General features: G+C 39.0%; 1 protein-coding gene across 5 annotated transcripts in view; it reads right to left on the reverse strand.

Moving 5' to 3' along the window:
• The window catches only part of MMEL1 (membrane metalloendopeptidase like 1), a 31,785-nt gene extending 21,679 nt beyond the window's left edge, over window positions 1-10,106 (reverse strand). For 3 of the 5 annotated variants that reach the window (XM_085307166.1, XM_085307164.1, XM_085307168.1), the window contains exons 1-4: window positions 9,626-10,106; window positions 9,325-9,488; window positions 1,116-1,175; window positions 102-263 (exon numbers count right to left, since the gene is read on the reverse strand). In XM_085307166.1, coding sequence (XP_085163292.1) covers window positions 102-263; window positions 1,116-1,175; window positions 9,325-9,488; window positions 9,626-9,675 — 436 coding nt within the window. In that variant the 5' untranslated portion in view covers window positions 9,676-10,106. Of the gene's footprint in view, window positions 1-101; window positions 264-1,115; window positions 1,176-7,863; window positions 7,908-9,324; window positions 9,489-9,625 lie in introns of those variants that run through there. The other 2 variants (XM_085307165.1, XM_085307167.1) reach the window with 2 other exon arrangements.
• Window positions 10,107-18,716: the final 8,610 nt, after the last annotated feature.

Genomic DNA, 18,716 nt, shown 5'->3' on the forward strand with positions numbered 1-18,716 from the left:
ACTAGAAAATTTCTCTCTATAATGTGCAGTAAATAACATCTGAAACTAAACACAAGTGCATAATCAAGGAGAGAGAAAAAACAGTGCAATCTCATTCTTACCTTTCAGGATGATCTCCAGCTCATCTCTCAGGATGTCAAAAATGCTGTACCTGGAGCTAGTTTCTGGGATAACATGCCTGTTGAGCCAGCCTCCACAAGCATACTGGTAGAAATCTTTGCACGGTTCAGTTGTTGGGTCCATGTTCTGAATTATTCTAGCAGCTATATATCAAAATCAGAGAGCTGAGTTCCACAGACTGCCCAATAACCTCTGAAATTACCAAAAACTGCCAAGAAGGTGCTTAGCAAGAAGGCATCTTGCATATACTGCTCATCCTGGATAAGACACATTCTCATTGTGAAAACTCCAAGAATCCTATTCTCCATTTATAGATGCAGGGAAGTGTCTGATGCCAGACTTTTGCAGTGGATCTGGCAGTTTGCTTGCATAGGGAGCTTCTTGATGGGGGAGTAGAAGTTCTCCCACGGAACAGTGCCTTATAAGCATGCTGACTGGGCAAGGCACCCTTCTCAGCCTGAGCTCCTAGTTTAGGTACCTACCTGTGAAGTCAGTGTTTCCAGGGGGCAACTGAGAACACCTCTGTTGCAGTCTTACCTCTCTTGATTGCATGGGAGTGCACAATTTAGATGCCAAAAATTAGAAGGTGAATAGCCCTATGTGTACAATGCATTCTCTTTGAGAGAAAACTATGTCTAAGGGGATTTTTGTGCTACTTTATGGATGACTTATGTTGGTTATCCACATCTTTATAGCTCAGGCTAAAGCCAGAGGACTGTTGACCGCACTGAAAATTTAATGTACTACTTCTTTAGTGTATGATATTCCTGGCAACAAAGGAAGTATACAATGGAGAAGAAAAGAGGACAGCTAAACTTGCTGCCTAAGACAATAATAACAATGTGTATCTAACCCAAGTGAAAGTTTCATTCCTCAAGAAAATTCCTCAGTATATGCAGTCTTAGAGCCTGATCTATTGTTCATTCAAGTTGGGTAGCACTAACAGCATGTAAAGCATCACCTCTGCAGTAATCATTCATAGTAAGACTCATTACCTGCTGTAACACATCCAGGTGTGCTGCATATGTTGGCTGAACTGGTGCCATAGTGAGTTTCTGCAGGGAGAGGAATAAGAAAGCAGATAAAATTAATTGTTCATGAAAGAAATTACTGCCAACGCCATTCACCAACAGCCATTCACCAGCCTTAGGGACAGATTTGTTTAATTTTAGAGCAAATGAATGTTACTGCCAGTAAAAGATCCAGTGACAACTGTGAAGACATTTCTTAGTAATTTTTCAGATTTATGAGGAAAATTTCTGTGAAAGTAGTACTACAGTAGTCCTGACAGTGAGTTTCAGTTCACCTGGAAGGAGGATAAGAACAGAATGGTTTCCTGCTAACTGTCTTCACAGTATCTCTGACACATAAGGGAAGTATGATGTAAACTTCTATACGATATACTAGATTGCTTTGAACATCTGAGCTATTTCTTGACCATAGCGACTGAGAGATTTAAACAGAGTAGAAAAGCTCATAGCTGAATTACTGATTTCATACTGCTGAGTCACAAAAATCAAACTGAAGCAAAGTGAAAAAAACCAGACCTGCAGCATGGCCAAAATTTCAGGTTTGCCCTGTAAAGATACTCCTTTGCTGTTCAGCAGGAAGGCTGTTCCCTATTCAGTAATGCTTAAGGCTAGTGAAGTAGTGTGTACCAGAGCTCTCCCTTAGGAGACTGTGGACCCATGTTCAAGACTGTGTTGTGCCTCTTGTGAGATGAACTGAAAAGCCAATTTTCAGTGATTCCAATGCAACTCAGGACTCCAGGAAGCATATCTGACTAAGCGTAGAACAAATTGTGCTAAGAGCTATGATCATACTGGTATTGCAACTGCAGCTGTGACTTAAGCAAACCTTTTTGATAAAATAGGAATTTTGTTCCATTAAGAACTAGGATGAGCCCGATTTATCACTTTCCTCAATAGCCTGAAAGCAATCAAACTTAGGAATTCCAGAGACCTTTATGATTTGCCAGTTTCTGCCCACACAGAGGGAGTGATAGAAGGAGAGTAAGTGGGAGCTTGAGAAATAGCACAGTCAATGAAACCTCAGTAGAAACATTTTGCTGTAACTTCTGAAAACGAAATATGTGTGCCTGTATTACACAGGGAAATGAATCTGTCTGTCTCTTCTTTCCAGCAGAAGCTGAGAGGTGTAACTTGTAGGTGTCCTTTTCTCTTTTTGACCATTCAGTCTTGTCTGTGAAATTCTTTCAGTAAAGAAGCTAAACAAAAAGCCTGTGGGCTGCGAATACATCTTTGGTGAGCTGAAACTGGAACCGGAGAAGTGCCTAGCTCTTAACGCTTGGTCCTTTATACTAAAGGTACTATTATGAGTTTGAACGTAGTGATACATACGGTCTTGCTGTGAATTCAGAGCCATGAGTTCTGCTGTGAACTGCTGCTGAGGCCTTGGTACATGAATGCATATTTTTTTTAGGCAGATTACTCAACTGAATGTATTTGTGATGCTCGTCATGTCATTTCTTTTTGTATCTTTAGCTATAGAACCGGGATGGATAGAATCTAGGAATCCCAGCATGATAAGTGGCCTTGGACCTGAGCACAAGAAAATTAATTTTGCTGTCTTAATTTCCCATCTGTGAAAATGGAATAGTTCAATATCTACTTTGTTATGATAGATAGAGCACTACTTCCGTCCACACTGGAAAAGAAAAAACGTGCCACCACCACCTGCCAATAGGATCACCATGTTTTTAAACTTTTTTTTAAATACCCTTGCACTAGAGTGCATCCAGAAAAGTTACTCAAAAAAATCCTTCCAGTGAAAACAAGTGTTTTACATGACAGCAAACAAGATTACAGTAATTCAGAGACAAAAAAAAAAAAAAAAAAAAAAAAGTAGGAAAGAAAAGAGGGCTTTGAAGTTCTTCAGTGGAAACAACATAAAAAGCCCCCACTGTGATTGGGAATGTAACATTCAGGGTTTAATTCAGTGCTGTTTTGTTGTGTGAGGGTAGATCTGAATTAGAATAACTGCATGCCTTATTATGGTTTAATGGCTAGCAATCTCAGCTTAGGGTGAGCAAAATATCTGTAATAATTCAAAGCTTCACATACAGAAGTTTTACGTTTTTCTACAGGATGAAACTAAGCCCAGTTTTTGGAGAACTTTCCTAAACTGTAATAATTCCCCCCCCACCCCAAAAAAAGCAGCCCACAGCCTTTCCAATGAAGAAAAAAAACTCCTTTTAGAGATTTCACAGCCATACTGAATTTTTCCATAAAAGGGAAATAGTAGAGGGCAAGGCTAAAGGGAGTTAGCTGCACTACAAGTATGCCGCATTTCTTCCATCATTTCTCAGGCACCAGACAGAACCTATCTGTCTGAAGCTTTTTTAATCAAAGCTTCGCCCTTTAATATACCCTGAAAATGTACAACTTCAGTTTCTGTTACCAAAGTGCTGTCAACAAGATTCTAACTGCCCTCATTCAAAAAGCCTTTGTGATCAGGAAAATGTAACTGAGCTGTATACGCAGGGAAGCCAAATCTGTTTTGAAACTTTGGTCGCACATACAGAGCTCTGAAACTATGCCACAAAAACAGATAATTAAAAATGGCTGGTGAGAGGCTCAGTTTACTTTGAAAAGTGGCTCCTTTGTTTTTCTATCAATTATCTCTTTTATGCCTCAGTACCATTCCTGACAAAGATCCAAGCCAACCTGACTCTGTATGAGATATGACCACCGCTGCCCTGTTTTACTTCACAATGTATTTATTGGGTCTTTGCTCACTTGACTGAGGCTTTGTCAGTGCACCACTTGAACCTCAAATAACTAGAAACAGAAATGTAAAATGCACCCTTTGAATGTCTTGCCTGGACTACTCTCTGAACTTCACATTCTCAACTTGCTTTGCTAGAGAACAACCCCTTGGTTTTCAGTATAAACATACGCACTTATTTTTATATTTGTTTTTCTTGCTGGTTAAATTTTGGTGACAGGTTCAGCCATAACGACATAAATAGAGACTCCTGCTTTGATATTCACAGAAAAAAGCTGCTGCAAGTACAGAGTTGAGGAGGATAACTTACGGGTTAAACAATGTTGCATAAAACCTAAGAACTGAAACAAAGTAAATATTTAGCAGGATTTAGGTGGATGTAATATGAAATTTCTGAGCATAAACTCTTAACAGTGAGGCATGAGCTCATGTTTGACACTGAGGTAAGGCATAAAGATAGCAATCTATAGCAGGGGAAAATCAGTACAATTTGTTCAGTCCTGAATTCCATGTTCCCCCTGATGCACAGAAAGTAAACATTTCGGTGGAAGAGTTTGTGGGGAATCAAAACTTGTCCCCTCTCATATCAAACTTGAGATTCTCTGGAAGGCATTTCTCCATTTTTTTCAGTCCATCTTGGAGGGAGGATAAGTGAGTATTGGAAAGAAGTGCAAGGACAGTATGCAGTTGTCTGAGAGTTAAAGTTAAGCTGTCTTCCAGAGAATCTCATTTGGCAGTCTCAGTAAGTATTAAGTTTACCCACAGATGCCTGTATGCAGTAGGGGCTTTATTTCTAGGTTTATGGTCCAAGATGAAGCATATACACTCTGAGCACAGACTGTTGCTGTGCCATTTCAAAATCCAACCTCTTACAATATTTTTCTTCTGTCTTAAAATTAGTCATTCAACTTTCCCACCTCTCTCTTCACAGATACCCTTTATTGGACACACTTTTTAAAGTGATCAAGGACAGAAGTCGGAAGAACAGAAATGGGCCAGAAAGATATCATCACTGGAACTACTTGTAGAGTACTAGGTTCTTCTGTGGCTAAGAAAATTCAGGAGCTCAGCTTTGTTGACCTTGTGTTTACACCATCAAGCAAGCCATACTACTTTCTGCAGTCTTGCAAGGAGAAAAGAGCCAATGAACCCTCTGCAGCCTGAAGACTATATCCTCATCTGACAGAGCACCTGACAGAGCACCATCTGAGGACTGACAACAGAGGGTAAGCTTTAATCTAGCTAAATAAAAGGAGTGGCCAACTGCTCTCCAGCAAAATAGCAGAATTCAGCTGGGACCTGCTTCAGACCCCAACAGATTCACTGYAGGAAATCCCACCGCTTTAACTTGGCTTTAGAGGAAGCTATAGGACAGTATTACATTTACTGGTCAGCAGGAGATTACAGGAATAATTTCCTGAACACTCTAAGCACTGTAACTCCTTTTAGCAGTTCATCTTTTGAATGCCCCCTTTTTTTAACATGCAAGTCCTTCATTGCTTTTCTCAGCCTTAGTGAAGTTTCTTTTTAGACAACAAAACACAAGCAAATCACACTATAAAGTCTCTGAAGTACACTGTGTTTAGTATTTTGCCACTGTGTTTTTTAAGGATTACAGATGGCTTGGGTCGGCACACATCGAAACAATTAGATCCACAGTTGTCATCAAGCAGTCAAGTGTGAGCTTCACCTTTCAGCACTCTATCAACTTCTCACACAGTTCTCATMTGCAGAAGTGCTGTCAACATTGCAGACTGCCTTTGCTGCTATTACAGCAGAGAACTGCTTGCAACTAATAATGTAACTGCTGAATTTAGCTTCTTTTTCTCTGAGAGGATTGTCTTTACCAGATACCAGTATCTTCAAACTGACTCATTAACAAAATGCTTTCTTTTTTCTTCAACCTTTCTAAKGAATTATTATCTACAGTCTATGTGTAAGTATGGCTAACAGAGACGGAATTAGAATTTCAGGCAAGGATCAGCAGACTTTGAATATCTACCCACTCTGAGGTCCTGTGTTTCCTCTCATTCCCATTGGTTTTATATTCACATAGCTACACCCAAGTAAAACTGAAGAGTCTTGTCACCCAACGTAATTTCATTGTGAGTTTTGTGTTGGCCACCACTTCCTTAAATTCTCCATCTCTGTTGCAGAGATGCCTTACTAATAAACATTTACAGAGCCAAAGAATCACAAGGCACCAGTCTAGGAAACAAGTCAGAGCTTAGCCCCAGCCTCTTCTTAGTGTGCTACTGCCCAGTTTAGGTTTTGCCCTCAGCATGCTCCTGTGAACCCATTCTTCAGTGTACATTTATTCCATTCAAAGCACAGGAAATACAMGGGCATAATGTGACTTTGTGAAATCCACTCCCAGAACAAGATGTTCCCCAGGGGTATAGGCTCCCTCAAGTAGGGGTTGTATTTCTATTCTTTGTCTGTTTATTGCTTAACAGGACAGGGTCTAGGTGCATGAGCAGGCCCTCTAGCTCTATGACAGCTTCAATAATAGATGAGAACAGTGACAACCTGTGGAGTGCAAACAAAATATCTACTATCTGTGAGAAATTCTACAGCCTTGGAAGCCAGAAAGTGAATAAAAAAATCAACTAAATAAATAATCTGACTTTCAAGTAGACAAGACTGGCAATTAGGTGGGAATGTAAACCTTTTTATTGAGCTGTAAATGCTTTGGAATAGAGAGCGCTGTAAAAAGGCTGCCAAGATATATGTGTGGGTGATGATGGAAAGAGAGATTGTGGTGTATTTAGATTGAAAAATGAATGACTGCCTCCCTTTCTGTGTTCACCCAAATACTGTTCTGCTGTTGTTACTGCGCTTCCTTTTAGCTTATTTAGCCATGTCTTTTGGGGTATGAAAACTTCTTTGGAGGGCCCAAATTCCCTTGTTCTAGAACTGCTTCTAGAACAGTATAATTGCATTGCTGTGTGAGCTGCAGTGTTTTTGCTATCTGGGTATATATATAAAACCATGCTCATTATTAACGTATATTACATGTATTATTGCTGTAACCAGAGGGCCAGGCTGTGCATCACGACACTCTTCTGCAAGCTATTATGCAATCAGAACAAAAAATATACTCCCTGAAACACAAACTCTATATATACATTCATAAAAAAAAAAAAAAAAAAAAAAAAAAAGAGAGAGAGAGAGAGAGAGAGAGAGAGAGAACATAAGGCAGGAGAGCTAATCCTTTTAATTTTCCATTAGCTAAATAGCTTTAGTTTTTAGGAGCCTGTATGGTTAGTACCATTCTGATAAAGGATGTATGAAGATGGAGCGGAGAGCTCTGTGAGCTGAATCAGCCTTTAATAAGCAATCCAATGTCCCATTTACATTTCCAACACTAACATTTGAGTGAAATTAGAAATAGAAAAATCCTGAAGGTAACATTCTTAGTCACAAGAATGCTGCTTAGCTGCATTTTCTATTGCTATGTGGGACTTACATTTATGCTGCCAAGCTTTGAGCAAAAATCACTTATCTTTTGGTAAGTTTAGGAGAGATTTCAGCCTTTCAACCGAGTGCTGAGTATGGGCCTAAATGTAGCTTCAAAACAGAAAAGAGTGGAGACTTTGACAAAACTTCTCAGGGTAGAAAAATTGTTCCTGTTCTGCATTTGAACATCCACAGGATGCACCGAAGAGCTCCTGCTTTCTCAGTTTCTTAGACTAGAATATGTATATAGGCACTATATTCATCTAAAAGATGGTGTAGACTAAAGCTCCTGCTGCCTGACTCCTACCTGTGAATTATGTAAAGCTAGTGGCTGTTCCGGGGTATGACTACATCTCAGTGTCTCCTGTTGTAGCAGTTCAACTGTGTATACCTAAATATGAATTGAAAGAGGGAGAAACTGACTCTAGGGCAGTGTTGAAGTCCTTTATGTAAGGCATGAGAAAACAGCCAGGAGGAGCTGTACACTGAACAGGACAAGCAGGTTATCAGTTACACTATCATTTTGCACGTACTTACATTGTGCTAAGGAATGTCCGTCTGTCATTTCCCAAGGAAATTTTAACAGCAGCTCATACAAGCCTACAAAATGTTTACATTTTGGAAATGCTTTTTCTCAGATACACCTTTCAGGAAAAAAAAAAGAAGAAAAAGAAAAAGCACTTGCAGTGGCTTTATTTTTTGAGGGAGAACAGACTTTTCCCATGGATTTTGGATGAAACCCACATTTGGGTTACATTTGGGTAAATTTTAATAATCTTGTCTGAATTTTGATTTGCCTGAATCCAAGGAGCAAGATGTAGAGCAGATTTCTCTAATCCTTCATGGATCCATGCAACAGAAGTCAGCGTAGCTCAGTATTTTGGTAAAGGAATTCCTACTCTAGGACCTAGCTCCAGGGATTTTTTTTCCCTTCTGTCTCCTAGGGTAATAGAATAAATATGAGGAACTTTCTGCAGAGTATTATAAATACCTGAATTATTATGAATATCTGAATACTAAAAGATTTGTTCTAGTATTGGAACAAATGCTTATAACATTCAATTGCTGGTAGCACAGGAATGAAAACAATAAAAATGGCTTTTCTCATGAATTGATACTTGGAAATGTGCAGTGCTGGTGCACTTACAAGTGCTGAAGAAAACAGTTCACTGCAGGCAGGAGATGCAGAGACAATGTAAAGAGAAAACAGTGCCTTGCTTTAGTTTTGCTATTCAAATACATTGATTTTATTCTCTAGTATTTCAACAAAGCTCTGAAACCAAGAGGCATTCATGGAAATCACAAACATCAGGCAGGTGCTGCTACCAATCCTGTTTATCGCTTCAAAGATTTTTTAAAAGGGACTTTGCATTTGATGTGCTAGTGAAAAACTTAGTTTGGGAAGTAAGCATACTCTCCAGATAACATATTTAGGCAAACACCTGGAAGAAATATGCCTTGTTGTTGGGTTCCAGGCAAAACATTCGCTTGAAAATCACTGAACTATATGTCACTAGAACTGAAATAGTCCAATGTAATATAAAGTAAGGTATCTCTCTGTCCAGGAGCTCGCTGACATTTAAGAAAAAGCTTTCACATTGTAATAAGCAATCTCCCATGTAGATCTGCTAAGCAATTATTGCTTTATAACTTCTGGCTATAATAAATCTAGACTCAGGCTTCTACAAAATAYGGACATCTTAAACCTTACACACACACACATACACATACACTTTGCCACGTTAGTGCAACATGGTTTTTATCTTTGTCAAAGCAGTGTTGGATTCAATAAAATGCACAGAAATCCTAAAACACCTGACTCTYGCATCACACAAATCCAACATAATCATCTCTGTGCATGAACTTGAACCAGKCAGAGATAGTAAAGTCCCTCACATAAGTGAGGTCACCTTCTTCCTGTTGTTTTCATTTAGCTCTGCAGAAAGCCTTACATGTTGTTTGCAAGGGGAGGAGGGGAATTATTCACAGGTTCCTTACCTCTGCTGTTGGCATACAGGATCACCAGGGTGACTGCTGCACAAGTCATAATGAGCAGCAAGACAGCCAGACCGATTGCCACAAAGCTCCAGGATTGCCTTCCAGATTTTGTTGATTTTTCCACAATATCCATTTGACTTTCTGATTTCCCCATTATTGTAACTCTAAAATGAGGAGGGGAGGGTAAGAAATCATTAACAGCGCAGGTAAATCAATATAGGGGTAAAAGCATGACAAATCAGGGAGAAAAAGGAAGCAGAATAAAAGCAAAGACAGACAAAGAAAATTTCCAGATTATTACATGTATTTGTCCATTTGATTGTCCACAGATTTGCCAACCTCATTCTCCATCTCCTGTGCCTACCGGATTGATTGCACTCAGGATATGTTGCTAGGGGTGATGCTCTGGGTTACACTATCCTAGGCTCTCTGTGGTGCAGTGTCATAACCTGAAGAGCTTTCTTTGGGAAGTGTGAAAAAGTCTCATGACCAGGTTGGGCAGCTCCTTTCCCAAAAGCCAGTCCCCTAAGGGGAAGGAGGAGAAAGACTGCCTTCTTCCAGTATCGATTTCCAGTATCTTGCTCTTTCAAAAAACTTTCCTCTTTTCCTCTGTGGATGTGAGTAGCTCTGCTGGGCTCTGTTAACAGTAATAGAATCCAAAAAGAGCTGTCAGTGTCTTCAAGCTGTGTCTGCTCTGCCCTTAGCCGAGATGAAGGGTTTGGAATGCAGAAGACTCCCAGAATATGTTTCAGCTTCTGACCTCCAGCTTCTCGGTCTTCTGAGAGCCATGCCCAAACTTCTGAGCTCAGCTCTGTGCAATTCCTAGCTTCAAGCAACTGCTCCTGAGCAGCAGGGGGAGGAGAGGTTGCATCACCGAGGCAGACTGAAGGCTATGTACTCTGAGTCTGCAAGCAGCACAAGCTACACTGCTGTAGCTTCTGCTAAGTTTCCTCTAGCTTCTGAAATCTATTTCATTTTAGCCACCAGATTATTTGGCTGTTGTGCTCACAGAAGGAATGTGAAGTCAGAGAGGCACAAAACTATTGAAATCCTCTCACTCTGGCTGTGCTGGAAGGTTTTGGGTGAAATACATGCAAATAGCTTCTTGTTTGAAAAAATACTGACATATGGATTTTTGCACAGAATTCTTGTGTACAGCTACTTGGAAAATTATTAGGTAACAGCTGTGAAGGGCAGTAAAAGCAAGGGCAGAATGGGCATATGATTTCTTCTGGATTTTATTTTAATTTATAGTCATATCCAGAATTAACTTTGGAATGAAGGGAGTAGGAGGTTGTTTTTCCCTTGTAGGTTGCTTTATTGAGCCAGTGTAATTCACTGCCAAAGTTAACACTATATAAATCTTAAGGTTGATACCTCTCTTGACCTGAGCACTTCACCAACACTGAGTTCTGTGTGTGTTCAGGAGGAAATGCTGAGGACAGAGTAGGGATTTCTTTGCAGCAATCCTGTTTACTGGGAATGTACACATAGAATGTTCCAAGAATAAGAGCACAGACCTGCTTCCCTGAATGGGGTAGGAAAAAAACAATGAATGCCAGTCTCTTCTGCCTGGATTCTGAGCCCCCTCCTCTAGTCAGCACTCCGCCTCAAAATCTCTCTGAGTGTTTGCCTTTGTTTCAGGGTCATGTTACATTTTAGCCGTCTGTCAAATATGAAGGCAGCTATTCTGATTCCTGCATCTGAAGAGAAGTGTAAGAAGACAATAGTCTGAAAAAGTGGATGCACAAGACTATATTCTCACACTTGAATGCTATATTCTCATTGTGCTTGCGGATGCTGGGTGTCCATGTGTGAAAAATAACCACAGAAGGGAAGGTTATCTAGGACAGAGTTACACAATTAATTAGAGTTAAATGATCTCTCATATTTTTTTTCAGGGAGTTCCACCTCTAGCACAAGGTTATTTTCCTATGCAKGTGAATCTTCCTGACTGGTGAACAGATTAATTAATACTATACAATGTATTTTTTGAGGCTTTGAGGAAGGTCTATCTAATTTAGTTCCATAATGCTGCAGTAGATGAGCACCTCACAGGATTTAACATAGTTATCTTACAACACATCTGTTGGACACTGAAGGGTGTTATTCTTCCGTCGGTATTAGCCATTTCACAGATGGAGAGTCAAGATCCTGAGAATCTAGGAGCTTTATTCCTACTTCTTTCTATGGATGCCTGTTGTAGGCACTGTGACTAACGTGGTCCCTGCAGCTAAGAATGCTAGGAGTGATTTGACTGCTCACTACTCTGTACACAGACCCTAGCTCCCCAGGTAATCAAGAGATAGAGTTATTATGAACCTCTAACTAGGCACCTATAATAAGTAATTTGAATGCAGCCAAAGTGCCTTAATCAAGGTCATACACGTGCACCAAAGACATAGATCTCTCTCACATCCTCAGAAAACTCACAGATTCCTACAAAAAGCATCGCCCTAATCATAAAGAAASTCCTGCAGAACTTTTAAAAGGTGGGAGAGGAAATGGGAACCATATCACAAACCTTTCCTGCACCTCTAATGGCTTTGCTTCCTGCAGAGCTGAGGAAAAGGTGTACCATTTCCAATAGGAAATGTAGGGAACTTTGGGTGTAGCAATGACATTGGCTTGCATTTAATAAAGGTTATCTTAGGTCAATCTGAACTTTAGATGGGGAAGTCAGTGATGACAGATATTTTGTATTTCTTTTAATCTTGCACTTTAGGTCTGAAATAAATTGCTGAGTATTTCTAAATGTAAATGCTTCCATTCTCAGTGATCAGACAGGTACCAGTGAGGAATGGTTTAAGCAGTCTGAGTGTGTTTTGGGTTAAAGAATGGGGGGAAAAGGAGAAAATGGATTAGTGAGTTTATCATGTTCCTTCAGGTCCTATTTTAGATTATTTTTTGACATTTTTTTCTACAGTAGTATCTGGGTAAGCAATAGCAGTGGACTACTCAGAGCAATCATCTCAAAAAGTCTGCAGTTGTTGCAGAGAGGTAAAGGAGGTACCTGACTATTGATACTATACTTCATTGGGAATAGTTGCTTCTGTCTTTTTAAGCTTCAAATCTGGACTGACTGGCACATTCAGGATATGGTTTAAGTGTCTTAGGTATATTTACATTGTGTTTTCCAGGCAAATACAACCAAGTCAATTGGAAGCTGTAGGACTATKGTTAGCAGTAAGCTTGAGCCAATACAGGCTTCTAGTACAACTAGAAAGGTCTATGGACTTAGTAGCATTTGTAGCAGCTAATGAACATCCACCCAATCAGTGTGAGCTTTCAGATGCTTATATTATACAGAATATACAGAAAGCAGATAATGAAATCAAATGTGCTGGACCTAAAAAAGCTGCGACTGAGAGTTGTTTCTCAGGTATTAGTGAAATAATCCACTAAGCAGTTTGAATGATGAAACACACATTCCAAATCTGTAAAATGTTGGTAAATGTGCTTATTAACCTCACAGTCTCCTCAGTCTATGCATTTGCTTTCTGAAGAGTGCAAGCAGTATTTAAGACACTATTACAGAAATGAGTCTACATGCACATGCTTCTAGTCTRAAGAGGTAGAAAGTACTGTTAAATACAGAAGATGATCTGAATCTATACAATAACATTAAAAAGCCCAACATAGCTCTTAGGAAATTAGCAGTAATATAACGAATGGCCCCAGGACGATGGCTGGATGCTGCCCATTGCTTCACTGTAGGGGAGATGCAGACTGCAGATCATAACTCACTGCTCAAAATAATGGATTTGTCTTTGAAAGTCAGTGTAATCTATAACTGTCAATTAGTATACAAAAAAAAAAATCAATACTCAAATATTTTCTGCTGGTTGGCTACCAAATGTGTGTAATGCAAATAACCCGCAGAAGATGCACTACCAAAACAGATTAGAAAACTTCAAAGTTCAGATGCTGTTTCAAAATTCTTCCTTAACTTCCCTGTAGAGATAATGATCTTTTGAACATCATGAGGGTAACAAATATCAGATGTTAGYGGTAGGAAGCGCAGAAGGTATGCAATGATTTCTGCTGTGAATTTCTAAATGCATTCACTTTGTACAGAGAAGCAGGTGAAAATGAGAAGTTGTCTTACCTCTGTCTTGTGGTTTTCAATGATTTTCAGCTGYAGAAGACAGGTGGCCTATGTAGTTTCTGGGATGTGATTGGAATGTTTATATTTTCTGGCAATGGGAAACAAATGGATTATTATCAATACTGTTCTCTTTAACATGCTTTCCCCAAGAAATGGTTTTGAGAAGTACTGTGCCTACATCTCCCTCTCTCTTTCTCTTGTACATTCACTCACACACAGGGGGCTTGGAATGTCCAATGAATTAAATGCTCTGTTTGGTGACTTATTAGGGAGCATTAGAAAGAAGTTTTAACCCTTTCCAATATATCTGAGATCAGCTGATTTTATATCTAGACTGGAAAAAAGACTGTGCAGCAGGCATGACCAGTGATGTACAAGATGATTTCCTAGCCTTTTAGCATTCAGAAATGTCTCTCCTATTACAGCAATTCATTCTTAAGAAAGCTGAGTTTAACAATAACATGTTTTAATTCTTTCACAAGAGATTTTCAAGTGCCTTCACCAAGAAGACTTCTGGAAGGCAATGTTTCATTTTCCGTACATTTAATTTCAGTACAGTGCTGAATATTTCAATTATATTTGTAAGGATACAACATTCTCAAAATATATGTACTTGACATATAGTTTTTGCATTATATTGTCATATGGGAAGACAGATTACAAACAAAAAAATAAAATTTCATTTTAATTTATTTTCATCTACAGGATATATATTTACATGAGAAATTTCAATGGTATTATCCATGAAATGTACAATTTTTAGCTTTCATATGAAAGACGTGTTTCCTTTTAGAAAGGAAAGATATTCAGACCAGTCAAAAACATTAGAGGATATAATCATAGCCATATGCATCTAAACAACATACRTATGTCATTTAATTAAAATACAAGATCAAACTCTTAAGATCTTTCCCCAAAAAATCATTACAGTCTCAGCAAGACTGTACATGGTGTGAGGTCCTGGTTTATCAAAATGCTTACACCTATGCTTAACGTTTAGCAAACTTCCCCTTTTCACCCCTACCTTACCTCTTCCTGCATGCCCACGGTTGTGGAAGCGGGAAGGTTGGCATCATTCAGGCTGAAGATATATGGAACTCACAACCTGAATGAACAATTGGTTCATTGTGGTGGTTTTGTGAAAGGGGTTGTGGCAGTATAGGAAGCTGCAGGATAAAAGAAGATGGAGAAATCTGGTCAGTTCTTTCACAGGAACTGCTGGAGATGTCAGACATCAGGAATGTACCCTAGCTATGGAAGCCAGATGGAAAGAGGTGTCTGCTGTCCAACAACGCCAACACTGACAGTCCAGAAAAGGATTTGGATTCTAGATGCATCGCTGAGGTAGTTTCCTCTTAAGTACGATTTGGCTAGCATATGGCTCACTCTCTGAAGTAACCAATGCTGCATATGGTATAGGATTTCTAACTGGCATGCAGATTCCAATCCACAGCGAGGAATTTGGGGCTAAAACCTAGGCACTTTCATGCCTAATAAGAAGGTATCTAAATGCTTTTATAGTTTCTCACCCCTTGTCATTATCAACAAAATAAGCGCAAGATCTGAATCAGTGGGCAAAGTGGCCATCTTGCAGAGCTGATATCCTGCTTTGTTATCATGTTTGGTCCTCTGAAAAATAATTTTATATGATATTCTGTAAAATTCCCCTTACAGCATCTTACTTCTTATATGAAGGGTCTGGTTTATAGAAGTTGCCGTATACTGTGGGGTGCCTAGGACACCTCATTGTTCCCACTATGCAGTGAGGCTCTGACTTTACTTGCACAAGAGAGAGTTCAGATAAACAAGTGGAGGTGCAGTATCAGTGACAGAACGAAGTGAGGATTCCCACGAGCATTGCTGTTTGGGGAATGGGTTTGATGAGAATCCATAGCTCTTTTACAGTAACATACCATCTTCAAAGCACTTTGCACTCAGAACTAAGAGATACTGACAAGCGTCCAAAATATATTATCCCCACTTTACAGATGAAACAAGTCATGCAGAGAATCAAAATCAAGATTAGATTAGATTAATGGACATYGATGCCAGAGCAGCTATTATGTTTTGCCTAGCATCTTGCAAAACAGAGCAGAAAACTTCAAGCTGATTACTCCATTAAATCGGTAACTTTTGCTTGAGCTTAGAAAAAGACTTCCAGAGCCGACATCAGGAAACCATGTCATCTTTAGATAAATGCTTCCAGGTCACTACTGAAGTGTGCCTCCTATTTCACTTCTAGCTGCCTCATCTAGTTTTGTTTGACATCTTTTTTAAGAGGCCCCCATATTGTCTAAAATTTCCTTTGTCTTTCTGTTTCCTAGAGATTATTATTTCTTAACCTTCTCCTGGAGACACTACTGAATTTCTTTATTCTTTTACTCATAGGAGTGGTGTCAACTTATCCAGGAGAAGTTTTTTTTTTTTTTTTTTTTTTTTTTTTTTTTGTATGTGTTTTTTTTTTTTTTTTTTTTTTTTTTTTTTTTTAGTATCTGTTGCTCATTGCTCTTATGAGGATCCTCAGTCATCAAGAAGCAGAAATGTTTCGGGTATCAGAGTAGACTTAACATGGGCTTTAAAGGTATGTTGAATCAGGACTGGGATACCAGATCCACTGCTAGTTATAGTCAGTTGGAAGCTTTCCTGTCGAGAAGTGATTTGGGTTCTTCAAAATGACACAGTCTATTCTGACCTGTCARTTCTTTGGCATTTCCATCTACATCTCTCCTTGATATGTGATCAGAGWGCAGTTCATCAGTCAGGTTTATTAGCAGATTTAATTGGATTGCATTAGCTGGCTTTCAAGCTATACAAAACAGTCAAGAATGCAATCAACTAAAACATCCAAACACATTAATGATGTGGACATAGCATAATGTACATAGATGGCTGTTTTCTTCAGTTAGTAGATTTTATTGCCCAAGAATGGACAAAAGATGGAGAAGAAACAACAGAGCAAAAATACAGTTGGCAAAATTGCAAAAAACAGCAAATGGCAAGGTATAAATGTCTATATTGTTAAAACTCTATATTAAAAGAACTAACCCTGCACTGTTACCAGTRCTCAGAAGTGTTCCTAATATTGTAAAATTTTAATGTAATTTTTAGAAAAAAGTAYTGGGAATATTAACAGTGCTTGAACRTCTCAWAATATGACATCTGAGGTTTCTAAGCAATCAAGATGCTCCTTGAGATGGTCATTTCAAGCAGGAAAAAAATAATTGCTGGCTGTTTCTCATTTTATCCACTACTGATTTGGATCTAAAAATGTGGCTCCCTTGTGACTTCAGATCGTCATACATTATGCTGTGTGACACTCATGGAGCCTATTTGCTAGTTTGCATTAGGCAGACACAACACTTACCTGGAGATGAAAGTACAACTAAGGGGCATAATAAAATGCAGAAYTGGAACAGAATGGAATCATTAACATCTTCATGTGTTTCCTGCTTCTTCCTAGAATCCCCTTCTGGTTCTACTGCAAAATTTTCTCTTTRCTTACTGTGATGTAGTTCAAAAATGAGGTGTGTAGACTCACTATCAGATACTGTTCTTAATTTCCTCTATGCTCTGTGGAGAAATATTAGTTTATTCTCTCTAACTGTTGACTTTTTAGAGTCACACAGGGAGCATATGAATACAGAAATTATCAGGCTGGATCKTCTATGATTTAAATCTTTAAGATGCTAAAGGTAAGATGCCTAATCACATAGTTAAGCCGGCAGGCTGAACTCTTTCTTGCATAGTATGCAGCGAGTCTTCCACTCTCTGCTGACAAAACTTTGGGATTGACTCATGTTCTCTAAACTTGCCATTTAGGATGGCAATTTGTTCACCAGTTGTCCTCATCCCTTCTCAGCTACTGAACACTACAGATGATGATASCATCCTGCGTTGGTCTCCTACCCTCCAAGCACTTGAGTGGTAAAATAAATCACTGGTCCCATGCTTGGGATGTCAAGGATGTTCACATCTATGAGGCAAGCGCAGATTGGCAGCATTCATTGGCATCCTACAAAACAGACACACATGAAAAAGCTGTTTCTGGAAGCGACAGCAGGAGCAGGACAAGCGAGGAAGAGCTTTCTGAATCTCATAGCTTTGGAAGACTATGCCTTCTAAGCAATGGTCATTTTTCTTAAGAAGTCATTGAGTAATGGCTGACTGAACCAACAGATTCCAACATAGTCAGGTTTAGCAGAAATGTGATTAAAATAGATCAAGAATCCAAAGGCAGACTATAATGCCAAGGATAATTTCATGTAACACACTAAATTGTTGATGACAGTGACTCCTTGGAGCCCTGGCAAATTGGAAACTGCTTGATGCAGAAGCAGTACAAAGATAACATAGTTAATCTTGCCCAGAAAGATGATAGTAAAACAAATGGCTTTTAGATTAGCTGTCATTAAAGCGAAACATCTGCCTCTGCAAGTCAGACGGAGTGTCCTCACTTAGATACACAGAAACTCATCGAAGTTACTGTGTCTGTAAGCTTGTAAGTAAGTCAGACCCAAATTTCTACTGTGATCTAAATCTGAAAAGCACAGTGGATTAGACTGAAAATCAGGAAGATGACTTCTGAAGGAATATGTCAACTTCAAAAATGCATTCGGTCAGAAGCTAAAGTTGGCTGATGTATTTATATTCTCTCAAGACCTGGAAGCACATAAGTAACTGAAATGAGAAAAATAATAGAATTTATATGGGTTCAGAAGAAATAAAATCTTATTTTTAAATCACAGAAGTTCAAAGTTTAGTTTTGTCTCAGTTCTGAGAAAGGTTTCCAGTTGAATATTTAATCCCAATCAATTTGCCATCATTTCAAAACCGTTCTTTGCCTGCTGGGCTGCAGAACATAAGGTCAGAGAATTTGCTTTTGTAACTGTTTTTYGTTCCATAAAAATTCTCACATCTGCTTTTCCTTTTATATTCTTGTAAAGAATATTGAGTATTTTATAAAGCCAAGATGGTTTCTACACAAATGATTGCTTGCCAATCTCAATCACGATTTCAAAGCTCTCTTTCATTATTCATTATCTGGTGACAATGTGCAACAAGGCAGTCTTTCCCCTGCTTCTCTACCTCAATATGCAGATGAACTGCAATTACTACACCCTGACCAGTGAATTACTCAGATTGCAGAACACTTTAAAAGGAACAAAATTCAGAAGGAGAGGGAGCATATTTGGTAATGTCTGCACATAGCTCAGAGCTGAATAAACTACAGACACTTAATCTTTCCTGGGGCTGAATGTAGATTGAGGCTAGTTTCAAAGTAAAT

Source organism: Rhea americana, unplaced genomic scaffold, assembly GCF_003343005.1.
Source record: "Rhea americana isolate MKP2758 unplaced genomic scaffold, rheAme1 scaffold_254, whole genome shotgun sequence".
Classification (NCBI taxonomy): Eukaryota; Metazoa; Chordata; class Aves; order Rheiformes; family Rheidae; genus Rhea; species Rhea americana.